The sequence below is a fragment of the Crocodylus siamensis genome, chromosome 6 (assembly GCF_052110815.1).
Source record: "Crocodylus siamensis isolate JL-2025a chromosome 6, ASM5211081v1, whole genome shotgun sequence".
In the NCBI taxonomy this organism is placed as follows: Eukaryota; Metazoa; Chordata; order Crocodylia; family Crocodylidae; genus Crocodylus; species Crocodylus siamensis.
The window spans coordinates 39203527-39228900 of record NC_143400.1 but is presented as its reverse complement, the minus strand read 5'-3'; the positions used below and the strand labels follow the sequence as shown (position 1 = coordinate 39228900).

At 39.3% G+C, this 25374-nt stretch overlaps 1 protein-coding gene across 1 annotated transcript; it reads right to left on the bottom strand.

The window, feature by feature from the left end:
• Positions 1-2981: 2981 nt before the first annotated feature.
• On the bottom strand, positions 2982-19234 carry BNIP3L (BCL2 interacting protein 3 like). Its single transcript, XM_090053508.1, has 6 exons — positions 19034-19234; positions 11222-11402; positions 9973-10045; positions 8036-8139; positions 7168-7317; positions 2982-5781 (listed from the first exon to the last, which is right to left on the bottom strand). Exons 1-6 carry the CDS (start codon positions 19122-19124, stop codon positions 5733-5735), a joined length of 648 nt encoding a protein of 215 aa, XP_089909634.1. The 5' UTR covers positions 19125-19234; the 3' UTR covers positions 2982-5732.
• Positions 19235-25374: the final 6140 nt, after the last annotated feature.

The window sequence follows — 25374 nt, the reverse complement described above, 5'->3', positions numbered from 1 at the left end:
GTAGGCAGTGAAAATTTGACATCAAAGCCCACTTCCATTAAGCCTCAGTCAAGCTCCTGTCTACAGACCTGCTATTTTCCTTGTGCTCTGCTTCTTGTAACTTGCCAATGTCATGAAGAGACTTCAGCACTCACCAGTTTTTGGTTTTGCTTGTTTCAGCAAGATGAATCAATTACAAAATCAGTGCCTGTGGCTCCAAAAGAACACAGGGTCCTGTATAAAGTTCAAGAAAAGCCATACAAACAGCAGCATACCTGTCATCACAACTACTGTCCTCTTGGAATCAGCTATTACAATAAAATGTAATATAATATAGAACACAGTGTGCGGTTTACAGGGTTGGAATACTTCATGGAATAGGTCAATATTCAGAGAGAAGGAGCTTGCCAACATTCAATAAGAGGCAGCTCCAGGCATGAGAAATGGCATGACAAAAGAGAGCAGATGAGAGTCAAAGGGAGCAATCAGGAAAGAAGACTGGGTAGAGGTCAGGGATCAGAAACATGTTCAGCAAGAGATGAGGGTGGGTAGGTAGGTGGGGGCAGAACAACACAGCAGAGCAATGAGAGAAGGAAGGCTGTCAACTTAGTGAAGGAACAGAGTGAGAGCTGATAATAGGATTCAAAAAGGAAACGGAGCAGCAGACAGAATCCTGTTGCCTCTGAGCCAGTTCTTAGGTAGTAGGCTTCATCACTGTGTTATTCAATGGATGTTATTTCAGTGGAACTCTTCTGTTTTATGCCATCTAAGCCTCTGATTCAGCATCTTCAATGGAAACAGAATCAAATCATTCAAGAAGCAGATGGTGCAGTAAGACCTGTTCTCCTTGGTCTGCTGGAGCAGCACCGTGACCTCCTATACAGCTCAATTTTGATGCAACTTGGAAAAGAAATCAGTTAAAACTTTTTTTCTGCTTTCTAAGCCACAGAGGAAGAAAGCAAAACAAACGCCTAAGATTTCATATTTAAGAACTGCTGGGAATGTAGGACTGCTTTCTTCTACCAATTCTCACAAAAGGATGGAAGATGATGTTATATGAACAGCAAGGCTGGGACTTTCAAAGGATTTTGAGCTAGGTGCCAAGCATACCAACCAAATTCAGTGGGTTTTGGACTTCTAATTTTCTTTTTAAAAATCAGATTTGGGAGCAGAGAGGAAGCCAAGGAAACTGGCATAGCAATCAATAGATGCTCTTCTGTCATTAAATTTTCATAGGCAAGAAAGTCTGCTCTATTCAGAGCAATTACCAAATATTCTTGCTGTACCAGCATCTTGGAAATGGCCCAAGTCAGATTTCACTTAACTGGAAGAAGATCCTGCCTTGGATACAGAAGGAAGTTGTTTTATTACAAGTCGGTCAATAACATAAATAAGTCCTGCCATGCTACTAGAAGCACAAGCGCATCAAAAGCAGGAAGATTTGTAATGTTCCAAAAAACAAAAAATTAACCAACAAACAAAAAAACCCCCCAGCCTTAAACTAAAGCTTGATCTTTATTTCATCTGTTGAGGTGATTAGATCTGATACAGGGCTGCTGCATCCGCAGACAAAGGTATAACAAGCTCCAGCAGCTGAAGTTGAAGGTAGGCTAAAAATAATACTTGTAACAGTGAATGCAATTAGCCATTTGAACAACATACCTAGGGACACGATGGTTTCTTCATCAACTGAAGTCATCGTTTCAAGACTGAGCACCTCAGTGATATGCTGATGGAATTCCTGGGCGAAATTCTTCTGCCATGAGTTAGGAGAAGGCAGGGTAAAGATGCACCTTATAGACAAACTAAATCAGAAATGCATAAGCTCTTGTTGGCCTCTGCTAACATCAGAGTACCTCCCTCTGCTCATGAGTTATCAGGTCAGATTATGCAATCACAATAGTTGCTTAAAATCTGTTCACCTATTTGCCCTTTATTACATGCATGGAACACTGATTATTGTTCTAAATTGCAACCTGCAGGTCAGACACAAAGGTGAAAACAGATTCTTTCACAAGTTTTTATCAGGGGTTAGGGAATGGAAATGCACGTTTCCACACAGCTTGCTATTCTGGCTGCAGTTCAAGGAACTTAATGGTTATGTTTACTTTGCTTAATGGAAAAACACCCCTTCTCTTCCCTAAATGTTGAGATTAATCATGCTTTAGTGTTGCAAGTAGTTAGCTGAGTCAGCTGCATTTGAACAAGCTGATGTGCAGTACGGGGTATGAACACTTACTTAATCAACTGGAAATACATTTAGTTTTATCCTTCTTATGCAGACAGCATACAACCAACATATGATATCTCATGTGCATTTTAAGGTTGTAGGCCTTTATTTTTAAGAAATCAAATCTAGAAGTGGATGCATTTTGACTGCAGGGAGGGAAGAGCTAAAGAAAAAAGTGTAAGTCCTTAAACAAGAAAGAAACAACCTGAATGGAAGTAAAATGGACCAAAGAACTTTTAATAAAGCTACTCTTAACATTTACAACAAGAGATGTTGCCCTTCCTCCTTTGTCGATCCCTATTCACGCTTCCTGCAATGCCCTGCTATCCTTATGTTTTAAGTAATATTCGATTGGGACAGATCCTTATGTTGTTTATTGACTTCAATGGAACTAGGACTATTTACATGGGCTGAAGAACTGTTCCAAATCCTTTATTTTACAAGTGTAAAGCTGAATTGGGAGAGGTCAGAGAAATATAACCGACCTGAAAAAGAAAGTCTTCCCAAACTGGAACTGAAATGCAGCCACTTCGCAATATTTGCTTTCTGATTTAGGAGAAAGAAAAGGTGGAAACATGGCTGACAAAAGCAATGCATTTCAGCACAAGAAGCTGATGATTCTACTTGCAATTTGGTAAACACTATCCCAGTCAACCTCCGTTCATTTCACCCTGGACACAGATATTACTTGATAAACTAAAAGCAGCAGCAGAAACTTATCCATAAGCTTCCCTGTAAAAAAGATATGGCATTAAGTGATTTGACAGACACACAGTTTTGAGAGAGCTTTAATGGCACAAAATGTTTGTAGCTACAACTTATACATGTAGTGTAAACTGTATATAATGTTACAAAGTGCTAACTAATTTGATGAAGAATGCATAATCACTTTGGCTCAGTTAACTCCATTAAATTTCAACAAATGTGTCAATTAAAAAATGTGAATTTCTAACAGAGTCTCTTCAGTTTTCACTTTTAAAACAGCAAGTAAATATGTATTTGCTGCAGTTAGATCAGCCTGCTGCATTTTTAATGTGCGAGTTTATGCATTTTTGCTTGATCCTATTTACAAATATTTTAAGCCAGTTTTCACTAAACATAAGAAAAATGAAGCCTGCATTTTTTCCAAAACTGTAAACAGGTATAAAGCTTTTTAAACAACATTTATCTTAACAAAACTTCAACTATCAATAGTTGAAACCCCTTTTCAAAGTGTACAACAGTCTGTTTCTGTCACTGTAAAACTAATTAAATTGTAGACTTTCATCCAAAGCTTATATCAGAGTATCAATAAATACTGCATTGTATCATTATATGATAACAAGCACTACAGTGATCATGTATCCATTTCTCAGTAATATTTCCAATAAATATTTTTAATCTCACAGCTGCTTGAAGTATTATTGTATGAACTGGGTTTATCCTTTAGTCACAAGCTTGTATTCTTTAAATGAAATCACCATCTATTTTGGAAAGGGGAATTTTTTTTAGTTCTTTTTTTAAAATAAGTATTTCCTACTTAGTATAAATCTATTTTTCCACTATTCCAATTTTCATACAAAACACAGTGCTATAATTCATACAGATAAAAACATGCCAGAATTTCTGCCCCCACCGAGTTTAGTTAGGTCTCTAAAATGACATGGTTAATACCATCTGAAAACACTCATTACTTCTCCACACCTCTGGAAGAAACCTAACACCTGAAAAAAATTTGCAGTTGTAGGCAGTTCAAGCGCTAATATTTGGAATTAAAAAACAGATGTCTAAACAGAATAGTTAAATTGCCCTTCCATCCTACACCTAGCTTAAACCCTGGACACACTCCTCCAAAGGCAGTCAGGAGCAGAGAATAAAAATAAATAGTTTAGAAATGGTTTTCATAGCAAACTTCTCTAATTCAGTTCTTTTAAAACAAACCTCAGTTAGGAATTAGCCTCTGTGTTTCAAGTGATCACTGCCATACCAAATAATCAATGCTGTAAAGTCACAAAATCTGAAGCAAGCAAAAAATTACAGGGAGCCATTTTTTTTTCCAAACTGGCCAGCCAAGTTTTCTTAACATTTTCTACAAGGCAGCCTAATGAATTCTCTATTTAAATGAGCTTTTGCTAGTTTTAAAATTAACATTGGCTCCCTAAATACTCAGTATTAAAGTCTGTATCATATTATTTTTATATATATATATATAAAACAACATATTCCATCCTTCAGAGCCATGCTACATGTCCTGAAATCCAATAAAATCTACTTAAGGACAGGTATGTCCTAATGCTTTGTAACAATTTGGTACTAAAGCTTCACATTTTGAAAAAAGTGTCACTGAAGGAGGACAAGGCTGAGTGTTTCCAAAGATAAAAGTTAAACATTTATGAGAATTCTATTTAGCTATATGAGATATTGTTAGTGACCTTAGGATATCAGATACCCCACGGGAGATTATACAGTAAACAATGTGGAATGAAAACATTGAAAACTCAATTGCAGAAGCCAATGTTTCAGAGCTTTGCAACTCATGTTCCTTTACGAAATTGCAAGATCATCCCCAACAGGCAGGTCAAATGCTTTGAATAGTTACCAAAACTTCTTCATCTTCATATTTCTAAGTGGTTCCATAACAAGCAGAATCTCTTTTTTTTTTTACATGGAGTCTAAATACACCTAGAATATTTGTATTCAAAATTACTTTTTAAAGGAAAACTTTTCATTTAAAATTTTCCCTTAAGAAAAAAGGTAAGGAAAAGAAAAGCTTCTCCACATGCACACAATGTAAGTTTTTTTAAAACATTTTCTAGGCATCACACAAGTTTTCCTACCAGAAACAAGGAGCCTACTTTATAGAAAAGACAAGATTACAACAAGTATCTAGTATTGTCTAGTACTAAAGTATGCTGATGAATGTTAGTTATTATCCTGCTTTAGGTTTTGTGCAGTTTTTGCCTCCGGCAAATTAAAAAGGCATTAATCAAGACCGGGGATTGAATCAATTGCCTAAAAAGCTGGTTTAAAATATATTTTTATTGCCAATAATTCCTTCGCTTCAAAATCAACTTAGTTTTCAAAAAAGAAATTCCTCACCTCACTATCTAATTTTCAGTTTCTTTTGAAGAGACTGGCAAAGTCACCATTATAATACAGTCAACATGTATACCATGCACAACTGCAGATTTCTGTTTGGTGATACGAAAGGAGGCAAACAGCATCACTGATAAAATGAGAATTTGCTGGTGGCATTTTGCATTGAAAAAAGCCCTTGCAATGTACAGACAATTGTAAACTCTGTTTGGCAACTCTGATGCATCTTGTAGGCCTAGAGGTGGGGGAAGGGGGAGAAGGTGAATAGCGAACACCTCAACAGAGTTCCAATACAATACTGAATTCCAAGAGTTAGTGGAACCTGGATATGTAAAGAAAGGGTGGAGTTAGGGTCATGCTTAAAATGATCTCAAGTTCAAATGTACTAAAAATGTGACAGTAACACCTTCACAGGTCACATGGATTTCCAGCTTTTGCACTCTGTCTCTCAATAAGTACTGGCTGAAGGCGTAGTCAGTCGTTTTCCAATGTAGATGCTGAAATAAAAACATAAGGCCTATTTGTATTTCAAATATACTTCCCATTACACAACAGTCTTTGCACAGTCAACTGTCCTATTCTGTCCTTGGAAACAAAAGTTCCCACTTCGTGAGATTCTTCCAGAGCACTTCATGTGTGACATGCAAAAGGACTGCAACAGAAACCCCAAATGAAGGGAGAGTTTTTTAAAGGAGTCTGAGGGATACAAAGACCCTAATCCCATCAAAACTCAGGAGGAGATGAGAGCCTAACCACAGACTCATTTAAAAATCCCAGACAAGAAGTTCTGTTTGTTCTGTGTTTATACAGTACTGAGCACCAGGGGTTCCTGGTCTTAGACTAAAGCTATGAACCACAACAATAATACAAACAACACTGAAGTACCGACTTCTTCAGGCAAAGCAGAAAAAAGCAAAACAAGCTTTAAAACACTTAAGTTTGGGGCCTACAACAACAGACCAATCTAACAAATGAACAATCTTTAATGCATTTTTGCAACAAGACAAATATTTTCTCTTTATGTTTTCTATTGGCTAGTTTTGCCATAAAGGCAAAAAACAAACAACCAACCCTCCCCACCTCCACCAAACAAGGCAGTTGACAAGAATAATTGACGTAAATTGCTCAGGCTGCATACAAGAAAAAAAGCGAGCACAATTCTCTGCCCTCCCCCACCCCCACAAAAGGTGTAAGATGCCCAGGATTCACATCCGATTATGAATACCTTGACAGTGTTGCTAGGTGCTTTGAAAAAGACAATTGCTAATTCTGTGAGATAGGCAAAGTGCTGCGTGCATCTTTCCATCTGAAGTTTGCAAACCTTTAGTTTCAGCACCAACATACAATAACAGTGCCAGCCACTCAAAATGAGCGGAAGCCTGAAATAAAATTTGCTGTATACATGAGAACTGAGCACTGTCCAATGATGTAAAAACAGAGCTCTTGAATCAAACAGTTATACTCATTTTTCTGTGTGGTTTATTTTTATTTTTATTACACTATGCTCTGATAATTCCAAATAGAATGAGTGGAAGAACAAGTGGTGCATGCCATAGGACCCACCCTGCAAATATTATTTTCAATGAAGTATTGGAGGTAACCTAGACCTCTGACCTGACAATGATCTTTGTGCATTCTGAAAATATAACTATTCAATCTCTAAATTCTCTCCTGAGAAAATACAGACAGTTTTATTGTGTGTTGTTGTCAAGACTGTTTTGCCTCCATTTTAATATACTACCCGAACTAAACTCTGAGCATACCATCATGATAATCTCAGTACTCTTATTATGCTCTTCCCCTAACAGGTACTACAAATGCTACTACAGAAGCATATAGACAAAAAGACAGATGCAAAATTAAAAACTACTATGAGCACTTACCCTAGGCCCAAAGCCAAAACATGAGATATGAACAGAGATGGAATGAAAACCTTAAGAAACTCTGCAGAGAAAATGCCACCTTTCTTCATAGCTCCACTCTTCCTCATACTTAAAGATATTGAGCGTTTAGGATGTCTGAAGTGAAATTCCCTAAAGGAAGAAAAAGAAAAAAAATAAATAAATCAACACAAATTTTTCAGAAGTCCAAAGAAGTCTATTGAAACTTTTCAAGCAATTAAATTGTAAGGGATGAACAAGAAAAAGTGTGAGACATTATGAAGAGATCACTCACTCAAGGAGCACAAACACAAAGGGAGCAGTAGCTGAAGAGAGAGGCAGGCATGAGAGGGGGAATTTCAGGATAGGACTTGTTAGTAACAGCCTCAGGCTTTCTGCGTTTCATTAGAGAAAAAGAAATCCACCAGATACAGACAGCAACTTCTACTTTAGGCAAAAAAACTTGGCATTTAAGGATCCCATAGTTTCTTGTTTGGTGTTTTATACATATTTTACTTATACCAAACCCAAGGTGGAGAGAGTTTAGGTGACTTTCCCAACACCACACCAGTCAATAAGTCATGGATAAACCACACAAATATCAAGTCCAAGTACCCAGCTCTCCCAAGTAAAGTAGCAACTGGAAAGAAATAACTGCATATTAAAACTTCATGTGGACGGAGATTGGTTTTAATAAAGTTAATTTCTATGCTATTAAGGTTTTACACTGTTCACTTGTTTTATAAATTTTATGCTCCCCAGGGAACACCCAAGTCTGATGCAGATAGCCAATACATTTCCGTGTAACGTGTGAATCGTGATTCTTCTTTCCTTCTTGCAGAAGGAGATTTATTAAGAGAGTTCGACTCACTTGGGAGGAATGTTTTCAGGCCTACTCGACCAGTCTGATACCCAGTCAGCACTTTTCTTCAAAACTTCCACCTCTTTCTCTCCTTCTACTGCTTCCTCTTCAGACTGAAAATATACATGGGACATGCCTTGTAACAACACTCAATCAGCTGTTCCTTGTGGTATTAGCTTAAGAGTATTAACTGCAGTGACAAAATGCTAAACAGCAGAGGTTGGCAGTTTTGCAACTACTGAGGTGTTTGTGCACATGTCAGGATGGGGGGACAAAAAGATGACAACTGAATAGACATTTTTGCATCAAGGAGATGTTTACAAGGGATTTTAGTATGCCAACAGAGTCTGCTGAGACCAGTGCATCTCTAACAATGGTAGTTTTTTTATCAAGCACATAAGCCAGCTATCTTTTAACAATATTTAAACAGGTATTTCACACTGAAGAATGAACCAGAGGATGATCTCACTGTGAGTTTGACTAAACTAGTGTTGAACAAATGTTTTAGACAAAAAATATCTGTAAAATTACAACAAACCTTAATTTAGATGTAATGCAATTAACATGCAGTATTTCTGCCCAAATTGCAGAAAAATATCTGAAAGACTAATTCCTTTAAGATGATTTCCACTGTCAAACAAGGATCTTTAAGCTATTGTAAATTAACACAGAAATCCTACCATATGGAAAAGCCAGCTAAGATACAGCCTACAGGTTGCTATTCCTTTGGCTGGCAGGAAGCAAGATCATTATACACAGGGCACCTATTCGTATGGCAGAAGGAACTGCTTGTGTGGCTATGCCACTCTCCCCTCCAAGCTCAATGGGAACCTTAACCCAAATCTGGCCTTTAGCGAAGTGAGATCACTTCACCTGGAGTTCAGCTATGTTAGCTGGAAAAAGGGGATACAAAATTACAATAGGGAAATGGCAGTCCTAAATGGAGGAATCAAAAGCAAAGAATCTCACTCAGGTTGGTATGATTCTCTATAGGCCTGCAAGAGGCACCAGTTCAATTGTTTGGCCACCCTCTCTGACAAAATGAAATGAACAGCCTCATTCCAGCAGCACAGCTCTCAACTTGTACTGCTGAAGACAGCAAATTCCATTAAATGACCCAACTTAGACTTCAGCATTTATTTCCTTCCATTTGATATCATTGAGGTTACTGAAACTCAAGCGAGCACAGCGACACAGTGATAACCCAAGCATGCTGAAATCTTAGGTAAAAATGAAAGAACTTCAGGAACAAATTGGTCTGTGCCACACCTGCTCAACACGTTTGTTATTAAAAAACAAAACAAAAAAAGGACAAGAGCTCTGATAACCTACCTACAAGGTCTGCAAAAGGAACTTAATAACTGTGTATCTGCTCTACAGAGATAAGACTATAAAATTCATTTTCCGATTCAGGTTTTAAATGTTCAAAACTTTAATATTTCTTTCCCCCTCCAAGCTAGTGAGCACATTACTCTCCTTCTTTAATTGTTTTTTTCTTAAAACACCACATCCCAGTAGAAACATTTTACTTGACAAAAACAAAACAAACCTTATAACAGACCATCTTAAGTATGTTACTGTTACTGATTCACAGACCTCGTTTAAATAGTAATCGACCAGAGGATCATTTCCCTCCCATAACTATAGTCAAACTATAAGGAAACAGTGATCATCCAAATGAGCTAAAAGACATTTCTAAGTGGTTTAGATATTTGGAGTTTACTAGTAGTCAAGCTAAAATTCAAGAATATTGTTGTACCCTCCTACTAAATTAATACATCACTGAAAGCCAATTTTAAAGTCTCTAAATGATTCTCTTTCACTTAAGAGCCCCAGCTTTCCAGCAGTCCATGATAACTTTTGCCCATCTACACAGGGAACTGTCTACTATAATACGCAATTCTGTGACTTCAACTTAGCATTTTAGAAATTACAAGACAAAGTACCTGAGAACTACTATCCTTACTCGTGTGCATTTCCACATCAAACGTTATCTGGCCATCTTCTTGAGGTGAAGGACTACAGATAAAAGTCAAGGTATTATTGTCATTTTTGCTATATGACTGGATTTATTAAGTTACACACATATTAGCATTCAAAAACTTGTCTAACTTTACCCCCACCAAGCAGTTGGTGCAACAAAAAAAAAAAATCACCCCCAAAAATCCTTGCCAGAAACATTAGTGCAAGAGCAAAATAATTAAGTTATTCTTACGTGCAATACAAACAGCCTATTCTAATGAAAAAACAAGTATTGGTGTCTTATTCTTCATACATTATGCCAGAAGCAAAAATCCTTTCATGCCCAAAGACTTCCCACATTTCCAATTTGTTCCTATTTCAGTTTTTCCCCTTCCCATCCCCCAGACTACCCTTCTGGTAATCAGAAAGGATGAGAAGCACCTCTTTAGCATCAACAACAAGCACACTGCTTCCTCCAAAAACCTGCCCCCCAAACAAAAGGCAAAGATATTTTTTGATGAGGTAACACCTTGCTGCTGCAGCCAAGAAAACAGATTTCCAGGTCATGGGGAACTTAGGTTTTTTGAAATTCGGTTTCTTTCCAAACAGGACTCAAACCAAAACAATTTCAAAATTTTCCCAAGACCAAAAGAGCTCTGGACCCTAACGCTACTCAGTAAAGCCAGAAGTGCCCAATTGTAGGACAGCCCAGACAAACAGGACTGCGGACCTGGACACGCAGTTCCTTGGGCCAGGGACATTCTGTAAAGAACCTATTCAGATGAAGTTTGTCAAGTACACAAACATAATGGAGGAATCTACCTTGAGTATTTAATAGAACTGATTTACTATAATTTTAGTGAACAGTACCTTCAGGCATAGGATCCGTATTCTTTCCTTTTAGTTTCTCTTAAATCATCATGCGCTGGTAATCCCCGTGTCATTAACAGAGCTTTTTTTCTTCAACTAATACATGAATTATGTCAATATGAAATCTGATACTGATGCAATCCCTTCTACTCCAAGGATATTTTTTATTTTAATAAGAATAAATGACCTTTTTCAAACAATATTAGTTCTATGCAGGATTCAGCAAAGCACTTCAAGTGGACATTTTGGCTGGCTCATGAAGTTTAAACTGATAGCATGTCATAAGCCTTTGCATAAGATATCAGAAACGGAATTTGCACTAATGGCATCAAGGAAAGGGAGCACTGAGCTATATTTCCTTACCTGTCACAGTGGGAACTGCCCCTTGAACTACTTTGTCCTGATTCATGCTGGGCATCCAGAAGAATTTTTTCCATGTCTCCATTATGGATAGAAGAGGATGAAGGAACATGTTCCAGACCCCCATTTTTTCCATTTGTATTGTCATTGCCATTGCCATTTATCTGCAACTCCACCCAAGAACCTGTTGGGTTAGCCAAATAGCTATCGTTAGAAGCGGTGAAACTAAAACCCAGCTTAAGGGTTTATCATTTGCATGCAGAAAAATGTGAATATGGTCAATTCAGATAACATCCACTGCTGCTGCCATAAGAACCTCATAAACAAATAGAGATGACAAGGATTGCAAGGTTATTTCTTTAGTTAGAAGCAGAATTAAGGCAAGGACAACAATTTCCTTTATTTTAGCTAACTGCAGAATTAAAAATAAAGAATGAAGTAGGCTTGATTTGGATAAACAAGAAGTAACAGAACCACCGCCCTTTCTCGCTCCTATTTTTTAGAATTCTTCTGGCCTCCCTCTTCCTTCTGTATGTTTAAGCTCCTAGCTACATAAAAAATAAAAATGCACAAATCCTGCCTTCCTACACTGATCTGCTCTGTTCTGTTCTCCAGTGCCGTTTGGTACCCTACACACATATTTAAAACGCAATACATACCTACTGTGCCACACAATTCATGCTATAACACTGGAATGGAAATAAAGCTTAAGTGTTAACAATGCTATTCTTGTGTGTGACAATTCAGATTCTCAGTTTCAATTACATGAGGGGACACAGTGTTACCTGAATATTTAACTTAGAATTTTCTAACTGAAATAGCACTAATAATCATTTCTAACAGATAACTATTTTCTTGCACCTGGACAGTTAAACTGATTTGTGCAGGGAAGATTCCATTCTAAACTATAATTATGCTATATAAACTGTAATTATTTATGTTATTTTCCCTTCATTTTAAATAATAATAATAGTAGTAATAATAATAATAATAATAATAACAACAATATGCAACAACAGCTGACAGAGGAGCTGTGGGTGCCATATTAGCATTGAAAACACAGGCTGTAAACTACTATTAAAGAAAATCAAAGACCAGACCATATTAAAAACTTATGCAAATTAACTCATTGGAAGACCTTCCCCCCCGTTAACCAGTGTATGGAGCAGTAATGGGTTTCAGTTATTTTGAAACTAATCCTAAATGAATAAGTTAGGTAGTTCATGTTGAGTGATAAAGGTAATAACATGTTGGCCCTGCTGCACAGGCTAAAATACTTGGTGTCATCCATCCAGCTACAATCATGGGGTTCCTGTTTATTAACTGAATTAGTATCAATTGAGACTATGACAGCCAATTTAGTTCTTCACTGGAATATTTTGAATTTTTTGAGACAGTTAATATGAATTTGAAAAACATATTTTGGGTTTGGGTTTTTTTCCTTTTAAAATCTTATTAACCAATGTAAATTTGAGGGCTTTTCTGTTTCTCTGAGCCCCATATATGCATTTCATATCTTTTTTATCAGTCTCATTGCAGAATATTTTCAAATTTAGAAATTCATTACATCATATTCAGTCTGAAAATACTGAGATTACTGTAAGCTAGCATCTTGTAAAAATTACCGATTCTTAAATCTGGTGCTGTCAGTGTTTCCCATGAAAATATCAGTATAACTATTTACGAAAAAAACTTCTGTATTTGCTATAGTAGATTTTAAACACACCATTTAAATGTCTGGGCTACAAAACTGGATTATTAACAAAAAAAGAAAATGAACACAATCAGTGTCACACACCTTAAGTTATTTATTGACCTCAGAAAATTCTGCCCTACATATAACCTAGAAATTATTACATAATAGGCTGCTTTCTGAGCTTAATATAAGATTCTCATACAAATGTTTGCTGGCACAGGAGAAAGGAAACAAATGAAAGAACACTACCAGTAAAAGCAACACACTTATGATACCTTAAAACATTGGCAAGCAAAATACAGCCCGTGGGCTGTATCCGGCCCGCCAGATGATTCTACACAGCCCGCGGGGCACCTAAAAAATTTAGAAAATTAATATCATCTGCCCCAATAGTCTGTCAAAGATGACAGGAGCCAGGGACAGTAGGACCCAGGGGAAGCCTGAGCAGGACTGAACAGCCATGTCCTACACACCCCCAATCATTTCACTCCCTTCCTGCCCCCTGCCTGGCTCCAGCACCACATATCTGCTGGCTACATCACCAGAACGGGGAGCACAGCGCCGCACCAGTATGGGTGTGTGTGCACACATGTGTGCGCTGGGATAGTGTGCAAATGTAAATGGGGGGCAGGCAGAGAGAGTGTGCAAGCAGGGGCAGAGGGTGTGTGTGTTCATAGGCAGAATCCTACACGCACACCTCACCATACACATGTACCCACACCCCTTTGCACTGCCATGCACACAGACCCTGCACATCCCCAGCCCCACACAAACACCATACCCACCCACACCCCATATATCCATACACACACACCCACATGCTCTCTCACCCCACATACCCACAAACCTAAACCCACCCCCCACAACATACAAGAGTAAGACTTCATTTTAAGCGATTGTGCAATCATCTCTATGTACACTACACAAACAGAGGTAAATCAAGACAAAAACGTTTTTTTAAATCAAATTAATGAATACTGGACATCAGGGGTTCCCAAAGCTTTTATGCCACAGCCCCGGTATACTGTGGCCCAGCAATCACAGCGGACCATAGCCAGAGTTTCCAGCCAGAAGACAGGTAAGGATACCCTCATTCCCCAGGTGGGCAGGGGTGGGCCAAACCCGGCATTGTCGCAGGCCCTGCAGAAGGAGCCACAGCCCCTGGGAGGCCACAGTTTGCCAGTCTGCGGCCACTGGCAGCCAACTGTGCTGCAGACTGGCCTAGGGATTGAGAACCCCTGCTATAGATGTTTGCGTTTTAGAATATAATTTGGTATTTTTCTGGTTCTGAGACAGCAAAACCCCTTGCTGAAGGGAGTACTTCCAGGGGCAAAGGGGAATGACTTCTGACAACAAAGGTTACGGGGCAGGACTTACGGTCACAAGATGGCAACCGGGGAGGTGCACTGGTCAAGAGGCAGACAACCCACAACAGGTTGCCAAAACTCGGTAAGCGGACCCCCGCCTGAAATAATTGCCTGCCCCCGTCTTAAAACGTTACTACAGATGGAACAAAAATATTTCCACCAACAGTCTGTAAACTTTTGCAGCGTTTATAACACATCATTGTTACCACTGGTTCCCTATTTTGCGTTCTTCACAACAACTGCAGAAGGAAAAAAAGCAAGAAATGGGAATTAGAGTATGTAAAGAACTGGCAGGGATAGAAGCTAAAGCTATTTTCAATTCCAATCTGACTAGACTTGTATGCCAACAGATTACTGACTTCTAATTACATGCACTAACATACCATGTATGTTAATATGTATGTATAGTCTGTGTTACTGACTATGCAATTTAAGGCAAATTCAAGTCAGGGCCCCAAAATAACATCACCAGTAACATTATAGGAATGTCTATGTAGGCCAACAACATGTAACTTAATTGAAGTGAACAATTTAGTCCATCCTCACTATCAATTATTCACCATGCTTGGCATACTTGCTATTGTGTCTATGCCCGTACAGGTGTTAGACTCAATCACACGAGCTGCACGGTCATGGGTAGCATCAGCAAGTGACTAACTGTGGATGAACGTGCACTGCTTTTATGCAAATCCTTGGGTATTCTAGAAAGTTGAACCACAGCCCAGGAAGTCTTCTCTTGACTGCGCAGGATTGTCACTGTATCAGCCATGCAACTTTCATACCACAGCAAGCTCATCACTAAGTTTCATTACCATAAGCATCTCCATGTCTAGGTGCTGTTCATGGGTGTAAGCAATGCCGTGACATGATGTTTTATTTGGTGCCGGAAGGTTTTGCAAAGCAACAAATGAGCAACTACCAGATGCCACCAGCAGCGCGCTCTGCCAGATGACACAGAGTGCATGCACCAGCTGAATAGCAAGGTATCCAGCTTCTTGTAAGAAAGAGCATTAGCTGTGAAAAGGCAGTTTAAGGTTAGGGGAGGGAGGGAGTACTTTATCTTTCAAATCTGGAATGACCAGCAGAGACTGCAGAATTGAAGTGAGGACTACTTCATTTTAAAGAATCAGCCAGACCTGCCCTGCAGCAACTGTCTTCCAAGACAAAGATATCCATATACAGAAACTTGTGTCAACTGCAGTTTGGAAGCCAGACTGATTATCAACTATTCTATAGCTATTTCAGACTGGAAAAGTCTTACCATATAAATATATAATGATCTGTGAGGAACCCCTCAACTATCATCTAGCATTAAAGAGGACAGAAGTGCAGTAAACAATGCAAGAAAAAGGGGAGGCAGAGATGCACAGTAAATATAAACAAGGAAGGCTATTTCCTTTAAGGCAGATTGGAGACTAAGGTTTTGGTAAATGACCAGAAAGGTAACTAGTGAAATAAAGTCTGGGACTGCAGTTAAGATTGTACAGAACTGCCTCCTATACCATGACTGGAATGCAATTTGCATGAGCACGAGCTACAAATCACAACTTTTACTGCAGTCCATATTCAATTGAGAGAATTTCTGATCAGACACAAGTTGCACTATAGTCATGTTTGAGGGAACAATAATATTAGCAAATAATTAAAAATTCCCATCAAGACCTGCTAGACTTTGCGTGACAAGCACTACAGCACGTCCTCATTCTCTGTCTGCTCAGTCACCTTAGTTGAGTCAAAGTATGTTTAGTCAGTACCTAGTCATTCTGCTATCAAGCATAAACACTGCCACACATGCCCAGTACGGTGATCAAGCAGCAGCTACTAACTAATTTTGAGAGAACCTGGTGATCCTTTTCCTTCCAAGGATCACGTGCTATAAACCTCCTAGCTGAGATAAATGGATGGTAGAGCACTATATCTATCTCATCTAGCTGAAAGTGACGCCCAGAAGTAATTGCTGAGAAGAAAACCTATTCCCCCTCTTCCTCTACTCAAAGATCCATACGTATGACCTCCTCACTACGGGCTCTGGCAGCAACAGGGACAAGATCTCCTAAGAAGAATATTCTGGCAAGTGATAAACCAAGTTAAGAAACAACACTCCTCATCTTCAAATCAGCCTCCTAAAGGCAGCAAGTTATACTACCTCATCACACTGCAGCTTCAAGCTCAGCAATGGCTGACATTTTATTCCTCCAAAATTTTTAAGTAACCATATGAAAAAGGAATACCACACTCTAAGTAAAATGTTACACACATTGACATTTTCCAACATACAGAAGTGGCATTTGTGCTTTAAAAAAGAATTTGAATCCAATTTCAATTTTGCTTTAGGTGACAGATTTCAATTCACTTACAGATTTTTGTGGAGAGTTCAAAATACAGCATTTGGGTCACATACATAGTATGGAAATAAAAAGCAAACAAACTTTCATTGGAAAGTTCATCAGCTGTGGAATGATTTCTAGTAACTTCACAATACAGAACAAGATGGATAAAAATAAACAATTAACACCCCCCCATTGGATTTTTTAAAATTTAAATCAGATGTTTTAATTTAATTACATTTTTTATTTTCAAGATGCTTTTAAAAAAATAATAAACCTATATAGTTTTAATTTAAGAGATGTTAGATCTTGAAGATATCATCATGGAATAGGGATTATAACTTTTAATGATATACTCTTTGAGACAATATAAGTCAGAGGGATTCCATGTAGGAACGGAGATCTGCCCATAGAAAGCTGACTGCAGGATTGGGGTTTAACTTCTATTTCATACAGTACCTTTAAATCAACCCAAAGTCAAGTTTTCCTAAATTCTGCTACAAATCTGAAACAGCAACAACTATATCTTATGGCTCATTGCCATTATGCAGGCACAGAAGCTTCTACAAGATAAGGAATTTAATGGATTTCTTCACAAACTCACAACATTATCTATGGGTTCTTCCATAATCTGTGTACTTTTCAAACAGTGCCAGCTAAATGCTCAAGTCCTCCTTTAGCAGTTTGTTTGGTCAGTGTCTGATTTCAGTTAAAAAACCAAGGAGGCTTCTTTGCTCCAAACCAGTGGTGCATAATAAACAATGCATTTTGAGTCATGCTCAGAAACAAACAAGTTAAGGAACCCCACACCTGTAATGAAATACATCATTATCACAAAAGCTTTTTCATTTCCCACAGTAAAGCTTTCTGTCTTGCAGATTTCTCTGGCACCATTGGGGTTTTTTGTTCCCCTTCCACAGCACAATGGCCAGAATGATATAGCAGTAACTGTGAAGTAGCCACTGTCCCTGGCTAGTCAGCACTAGTTGTTAATTTCCATATGTACTCAACTAAAACAACATATCCTAACATGTTTCTCATGTGAAAAAGGTACTTTACAGAGAACCCTAACTTAATATTTTATTCCTCAGGAATGCAGTGTGCATTGCCAAAATAAATATATAATTAAAATAATTGCAAATGCTTTCTAGTTAGTTTCATCTGCCCCTGATACAGAACAAAATGAAGTAAGATTGACAAGAAAAGCAAGACTGCTAAGAAAATCAGAGGGAGCCCATTCCTATGGACAGACACTAGACTGGAATATAGGATTTCTGAGTCCCCTTCCCAGGTCTTTTACTTCTGTAGCATGACCTTCACTCTGCGTAAAGCGCTCTGAATGGAAAGCACTGAAGAAAGGCAAACCATGTATTCCGATAAAAATGAATAAAAGCATACATTTTTTATCCTGACAAAACTCAGCAACATGTTCACAGGCTAACAGAAAGGCTGAACTCCTGCTAAGCATGACTGAACCTTCCCTAGATGATTGGCTGCACTTGCTTTGCTCAAGAAGCCCAGAACTTCAAAGTTTCTACTGCATATTTTGTTTGCCACCTTGAACAATCACGCTGACTTCACTGAGAGTTTGTGGGCCAATACTGCGACGAAATCCCCCCAAGCCAGCCCTGAATGAAGCACTACTGACTTTCATGGTGGCGTATGGCACAAGTTGCCTACAGGGTCCCTCCAAGTGGGTTTTCTTTCTTTTTTGTGCAGCAAGGTAATTCCAACAAGTCAGAGAAGACTGTTGTCAGTGAAACTGGTTAATTATAGCAACACTTGATGTCACCTCAACCCAATGGAAACCATACCAAGGGGCAGAAGTTGCTCTGATCTCATCCATGCCCTTAATTTCACTGCAAAAGCCGGACAGAAGTAACAGCTAGTAAGGAATGTGTCTTATTCAGACATGCTCTCATGAGAACATGAGCACACAGCCCAGGGACAAGCAGGAGGTGCTACAGCCCCCAGGAACGTACCACACCAATGTTATCGCAGGAACAAAAGGATGCAACAAAGCCGCTGACACAGACATTGGACCCAGGGGAAACCAGCTCAGTCAGGGATATGGACTCAGCGCCTAGGTCACGGAACAGGACTGACTCCCCTGAGCACCACCAGCCTGAGGACCCAGGCCATCCCCCCCCCCCACCCCATTACCGCTGCCTCGCACCCTCCTGTGCCCACTCCAGGCAGCCCCACCACTGCCGCCCCCCAGCCTGCCCTGTGCCCTTCCCCCTGACCTGCCTCCCACTGTTTAAGGCCCCCCTCCCCCTCAGGGGGAGCAGCCGTTAGGGTCCCCGCGGATTGGTCCGCAGCTCTCGCGCGGCAGCAATCTCCACCAATCCCAGCCCCGGGGGGGGGGGTCTCCTGGCCCGCAGCCCCCTCCTCATTTACATATGCTAAGGCAGGCCGTACTCACTGTTGAGGCCCGGCTCGGCGGGGGTGCCCTCGGCCGGCGGGTTGTTGTTGTGGTGGTGGTGGTGCTGCTGCGGCTGCTGGGGACAGGACATGGCGGCGCGGCGGCGGCAGCTAGGAAGCCTCTGGGCTCCGAACAACAACAACAAGCCCGAACCCACTCGGCTCCAGCAGCCCCGCCTCCTTCCAAGGCGCAGGCGCAGGCGCAGCTGGAAAGCCCCGCCCCTGCCAACCGCGCAGGCGCTGGGACGCGCTGCGCGTCATAGCACGAAACTGCGCATCATAGCATGAAACTGCGCATGTGCTGTGCCATCCAGCCACGCTGAGACAGGCACCTTGCAGCATGCATGCGCTAATCGGCTGGGGTATCACTGCGCATGTGTCGCACGAGGTGGGGAAGAACACCACCAGCTCAGACATGAATAGTTAAGAAAAGGGGCGGGGCTTAGAGCCAGGCTGTCTGCGCTGGGCCCCGGTGCAGTGCTGTCCCTGCGAGGATACAAGTCAGAGTACTGCACGTATCAAGAGAAACCTGGAAAGTTCTTTAAAAAAAACCCCAGTTCTTCGCAAAAGAAAAACTAGGGTTTGGTTTTTTTTTAAAACCTAAAGGAAAAGACAGTGCAAAAAGGAACAGCAGGCATATTCCAAGGGGTGCTGCGCCTCTGAAAAGCATGTAGTGCATATGCATAGGGGCAATGACTCCTCCCCATCTACCTGCCTCTATGGAAAGGTTTATCACCACTGGCTATCTCCCCCTTCAGTTCAACCAAATGCTTTCCTTACTCCTGCACCAGCTTGTGATATACATGCGACACTTAATGCCCATTGGACTAATTCTATGGCACGTTAGCGCGGCTGGCGAAAAGCATTAATCTGTGCTAGTTCACAGTGGAATTGGTCCAATGTATATTGTGTCACGAGCCTGCATTCATCTGCACTAATGCGCAGTAACACTGATTATGGCTCATTAAGTTAATAACAACAACAGGTACTAAATGCACTGTAATGGTGCATTAATGAACGTGTAGACATACCCATGAAAGATCAATGCCTGCCTTTTCTCCTATACTCTTCACTTACAAACCTTTCCATTAGAGGAAGACGGAGAACAAAAGCAGCATAATTTGAAGGTAGGAATATAAAAGCCCTTCAATCCAACAGTCTCAAGGTGTCAAAATGTGAATTGTACTTTTACTCTCTTGCTCCCCACCCTAAACATTTATCCTGCAAGTTTCAATACCCTTACAGATGGGTCCAGATTGCTGCAACTGGGATTTATTTACTCTGCTTTGAATTTCATAAAAAGCAATTCCTTATCTTCACATTGCACAAATACAGGAAAAAAAAAATATTATTTTTGTATCAGTAGCAATGAACTACACTTATAAAACCATTAAGAAACCTATTTATTTTTTTTTTTACTGCTGGCACAGCCTCCCCAAGTGCATCATCAGATATTTTTCATCCCTTATTAAACCTATTTTAAGGTTCAGGGAAGTGATACCACACAGTCTCACAGCTGGCAATTTGGTACTGGCGTTTCATAAACCTGACCTTAATTCAAAGGCTGACCAAACACCCAAATCAAAATGGTTTCAAATGCCCTTTTGGGGTATTATTAGAAGACTAAATACATTTAGGAAAAAAGGACCAATCTATCAGGGAAAAATAATTGAGATCCATGGTAGTTTTAATGGGTCAAAACAATGTCAAGCTGATAAATACGATTCACAACAGGTTAAATGCTGCTTGCTATTTTCTAAGAACTGGAATCCAAATAATAAACCCATACTGCATAGAGCAAGTCAGTGGCTGAAATAGGAATATTATGTAGAACTTCTAGCCCCATGTTCCAAGCACTAGAGAAGCTTCTTCTAATACATTTTCCTGCAACCCAAGGCTCTTGGGACATTTCATGGCCTTTGTAAAGCAATGTGTGTTCTCGGATGAAACAAACCGTTTTAAGAGCAAGTTGTTCCAAGTATCACTGGTAATGGCCTGGCCTCCAGGATGGGAGGGCCAGAAGGTATCACACCAGCAGGAGAGAAATTTTTGTCATGAACATCAAGACAAGCCATCTGGTACAGAATGTGTGCACTGTGCTTGACACTTATTTGGTCTACCCAACCAAAAACAAATAAACCCAACCTGAATTGATCCTGCTACAGTTTGTACCTGTGGTTCTAAAGGACTCTTAAGCAGTCTATGGCATGTATCCAAGTATCCAACAAGGATAAACTAACAGCTCTCAAAAACAGCTATAATTCTACTTGGTGCTTTTTTTTGTTGGGGTTTTTTGTTTTTTTGCTTAAAACACAGACCAAAACCTCACACATTTCAGTTGATGCCATGCCATGCCATGGCTATGGATGCGTCAGAGATCAAGTTACGTTCCTCCATCCTCTCTGCTTGTCTTGCAGTAGATTACAGCATGTACAAACAAAACGGCTTAGTTATTTGTGTTATAGCTTCAAATGATATGTGCAAGCCTGGGTCAGGGCTCTAGTGCTAGATTATGTACATATGTTTTTGTCCTAGAGCCTTGGTTCAGTTTTCTTTGTGGTAAAGCTGAACTGAAAGATGGAAAAGTAAAAATACTCCTTGACATCTGCAGGCAGCTCTACAGACCAAATAGACTTTGGTGAGCTGGCAACTGACAACTGAAACAAATAGCTACTTTCAAGCAACTAGCATTTGCCTAGTACCCCCTATTGGAGTAAACCTAACAGCTGTCCATACCAGTCTAAGCAGCATTTTTTTAGCGTCACATTGGGTGATACTGGAATAACAAGTATTGCACCAAAAAAGTTTGTTGAACAGTTATTTCAGAGGACTTGTGAAGACTGAATTTTCCAAATGGTTTAAATACTGTCAGAATTCAAAAGAAATGGTTAGACTGAGTTGGAAGAGTGAAGAGACATGCTATATTAGAATGAACCAGACCACGGTTAGTTATTACGAAGTCTCTTCATAGCTGCCTGTATTATGACAGCTATGAAGCATTTTGTTTTATCCTTTGCTGCTCCTGCCATTTTCCAATGATTCCACAATCTTTTATTGGCCTTTTATTTATCAACCTAAACATTTGGATACCAGGCTAAATAAAAAGTTACTCTCTGTTAGCAAATATACACAAAGAAGTTCAAGAGGCCAGTGGTGCCAAATGGATGTCTTAACTGTGGTACAATCATTTCCTACCATTTAATACAATAAATGCTCCCATGATCCACTGAAGCAAACCACATGCATAAGGGCCAATAGATAGGTCTCCCATTACTCAGTAAACACTTAAGCAGAGGGTGGTTTTGGAACTGAGCTGGAACACGCCTTCTGTGCACTCTTAGTCACCATCAGGCTAAAGACATCAGTTACACCAGCCCACGGGAAGTGACTATTCCTAGCTATCATACCTTATGATGCAAGACTCCAATTATAACAACAGCCCAACATAGCTAAAAACATCTTACGCCAGTAATAAAATATTGCAAAATATTAAGCCTTATGCCCCTAGAAATATTCAGTAATACTGTGTGACAACTCAGAAACTTCTTCCTTTTCAGACTACCAGTAGCTTTTTCCCTAAGGAGAAAAACTTCCCCTGCCATATCACTTCATCTGACCTGGCACTCTGAGGCTGGAGACAGAGGAAGAGTAGAAAATGTTCCTCCGTAATAAAGACTAAATGGGAAGTTGAAAACCTGATTCAGCAACTGCTTAAAAAGAGGAAGAGGGCCCCTCATTTGTGTATTTGGCACGACTAGTAGATGAACACAGCAGCCCCCTCCCCAATGAAGTGGGGACTTGAGATCATTGAAGTCAATGGGAGTTTTGCTACAGACCCTCTCTATATATGCAAAGTTCCAGCAGTCTGACAAGTAATACAGCTAAACCCAAAAGGGGGAATAAAAACTAATTTTACATTTGCTTAAAGTCTCTCAATGGTAAAATGATCCAATACAAACTAGGTTGAACTGCATGAAGTATTTCAGTTCAGGGTTTTGCACCATTCCTCTAAACCAATTTTAAACCATGCCTTTACTTTAAAATGATATAAGTTGGTAACTTATGCCATATCATAGACTCAAAGGGTGGGAACAGGTTGTAGAAGAGCTGGTTTAGTCCACTACTATTTTCCTCCTCTTCTATGCTTAAGGACAGAACCTCTGTGAAAACCCTTCTGGATCTCTAGAAGAAAGTCCAGATATAGCAATGCAGGAGTTAGTGAAGCCAAGAGCTACTTTTCCTTCTGGAAAACAAACTAGTAACCAGAAAGAAAAAAAAAAAAAAAAAAAAAATTATGAAACATGGGAATTGGAGAAAGTGGAAAATAAAAAGCAACCTGACAAAAGTAAAGTTTATTCTATGCATAAACTTTTTATTAATAAAATATAAGAGATTTACAGCATATGTCAATGCACAGCAAGTTTAATGAATTATCTAGCTGGAAAACATGATGCTTTGGTTGGTTGTAGTGGACAAGGCTTAGACCTCAACTGGCATGTCAGAGTAAAACCAAAAAGGCAATGATGTCAACTACTGACCAATCAAAATTCAGATTCTGTCACAGACACATTAACCTTTAATAACACACATGAATGAAGTATCACTAGAAAACTATGCTTTAAGTGCCACGTGAAGTTACCTTTTTGGCAGCTATATCTTCATTCCATCCTGATTTCTGTATGTGTCCAGAATAATTAGTGTTCAGGTTTTCAGTATGCCATCCATGATAAACCCGCAAGTTAAAACACGCAAGTAAAACAGGACTCAGCAGTCTGGATACTAACCCTTGGTAAAGCACTTTGCTTCAAAAACAGAAATGGATTAACCATCTTTGCAAAATAAATGTGAAGTTTAATAACCCTCCTTCTCATGCACAAATACATTCTCTCTCTCTAGCAATTAGGAAAATGAGCCACCCTTGGTCCTGATCTTGTAGCCACGTGTGTAGGCTATTAAGCCTACTCACTCCTAGATCCAAATACTTCAAGGAAACTATGCTTCGAGTAAAACTAAGCATGTCTGTAACTGCATGTAGGAGTGGGCCCAATTTACTTGCTCAACAGACAGTTACTGTTTTTGTGAGGCTAACAGATGAAAACTGATAAAGATTATGCTCATACTCACACAAAGTTCAAAGCCTCGCAGGTCGCATATCCTGAAGCAAGTTGTAATGTACTGAATACTTTTATATTTTTCAAAGCACTGTACACGCATTACATGGTTAAAATGAAACTGAAGTATACTGCAATAGTGATCCTGTTAACTATTTGCAACCATATCCACCTTTTATAGCAGAAACAGTATCTTAGCTGATGGGGCAAGAAAAGTTTAAACAAAGACCTATAACCAAACCAGAAAAATGGATATCAATTAGTTGGTTAAGAAGTGTAGTTCCTCCCAGTCAAGATGTATTTAAACTTACCATGGACTCAAGGCCCACATTTTCTTATTTGCTAAATGAAGAGTACAACTTACTGGACCATCTAGTAAACAGAGCAGCATAACAAACACATCAGAGGTAACAACCCACAAGCCTTCCAGGGCTGATATTCAGTTCGCCCACATTTGGATAATTCCTAAGAGTTAAATATTTATTACTTGTCTGTAAACAATTTAATTTCACGCAGATTCTGTATTCCAAGTATTGTCTGATCAGTGTACCTTTTAACAGTTACTTTAATTGCAACATCTTTGATAAGTCAGAGGAAAGAATAACACTCATGATAGACTACATTTCCATTCAGATACCAATAGCAATAAAATACAAAAAATATAGTGTATTCAGAATGCAGTACAAATTATTACTTGTGTAATAACTTAATCTTCTGTACCACATCATACTGCTGAACAAAAAATTAAATCCAAAAGGAGCCACTGAGCAACTTTGTATTCTAACACAAGGCATTACATGAAATCAGGATGAAATAAAACAAAAAAGTAGTCACATAAAGATGATTTCAAGTCCAAACTTGCATCCCTACTCAGACATAAGGGACAGTTCAACAGACAGAGAGGATTTAAGGGAGACTGAACAGGTCAAATACTATTTGTGATTATGGCAAAATTTGGCAGCATGAAGTTGTTGGGGGTTTTTTTTGTTTTAATACAAGTGGTAAACAAACAAAAGTTAAAATTATAATTTTCATACATGAATTAATTCAAACAATTGTGAATAACCATCTTCTCTCCCCCCCCCGAAAAATAATTCATACTGGTTAAAATCATTACCAAAAAAAAAAAAAACCCCCAAAAAAACCCAGAACACATCATTTTATTTTCATGCATCTAAGGTAAAACACAGAATATCTGTATAAAGAGGTAGATTTAAAAAAGAAAAACAGA

What these genes read in the sequence shown, in the direction of transcription:
- BNIP3L (XM_090053508.1), bottom strand. Translation starts at nt 19,124, where the DNA reads ATGTCCTGTCCCCAGCAGCCGCAGCAGCACCACCACCACCACAACAAC. An exon ending in CGCCGAGCCGGGCCTCAACA is followed by an intron (nt 11,403 to 19,033) that starts GTGAGTACGGCC and finishes CTAACCCAACAG; the next exon opens with GTTCTTGGGTGGAGTTGCAG. An exon ending in GTAAGGATAGTAGTTCTCAG is followed by an intron (nt 8,140 to 9,972) that starts GTACTTTGTCTT and finishes GTATATTTTCAG; the next exon opens with TCTGAAGAGGAAGCAGTAGA.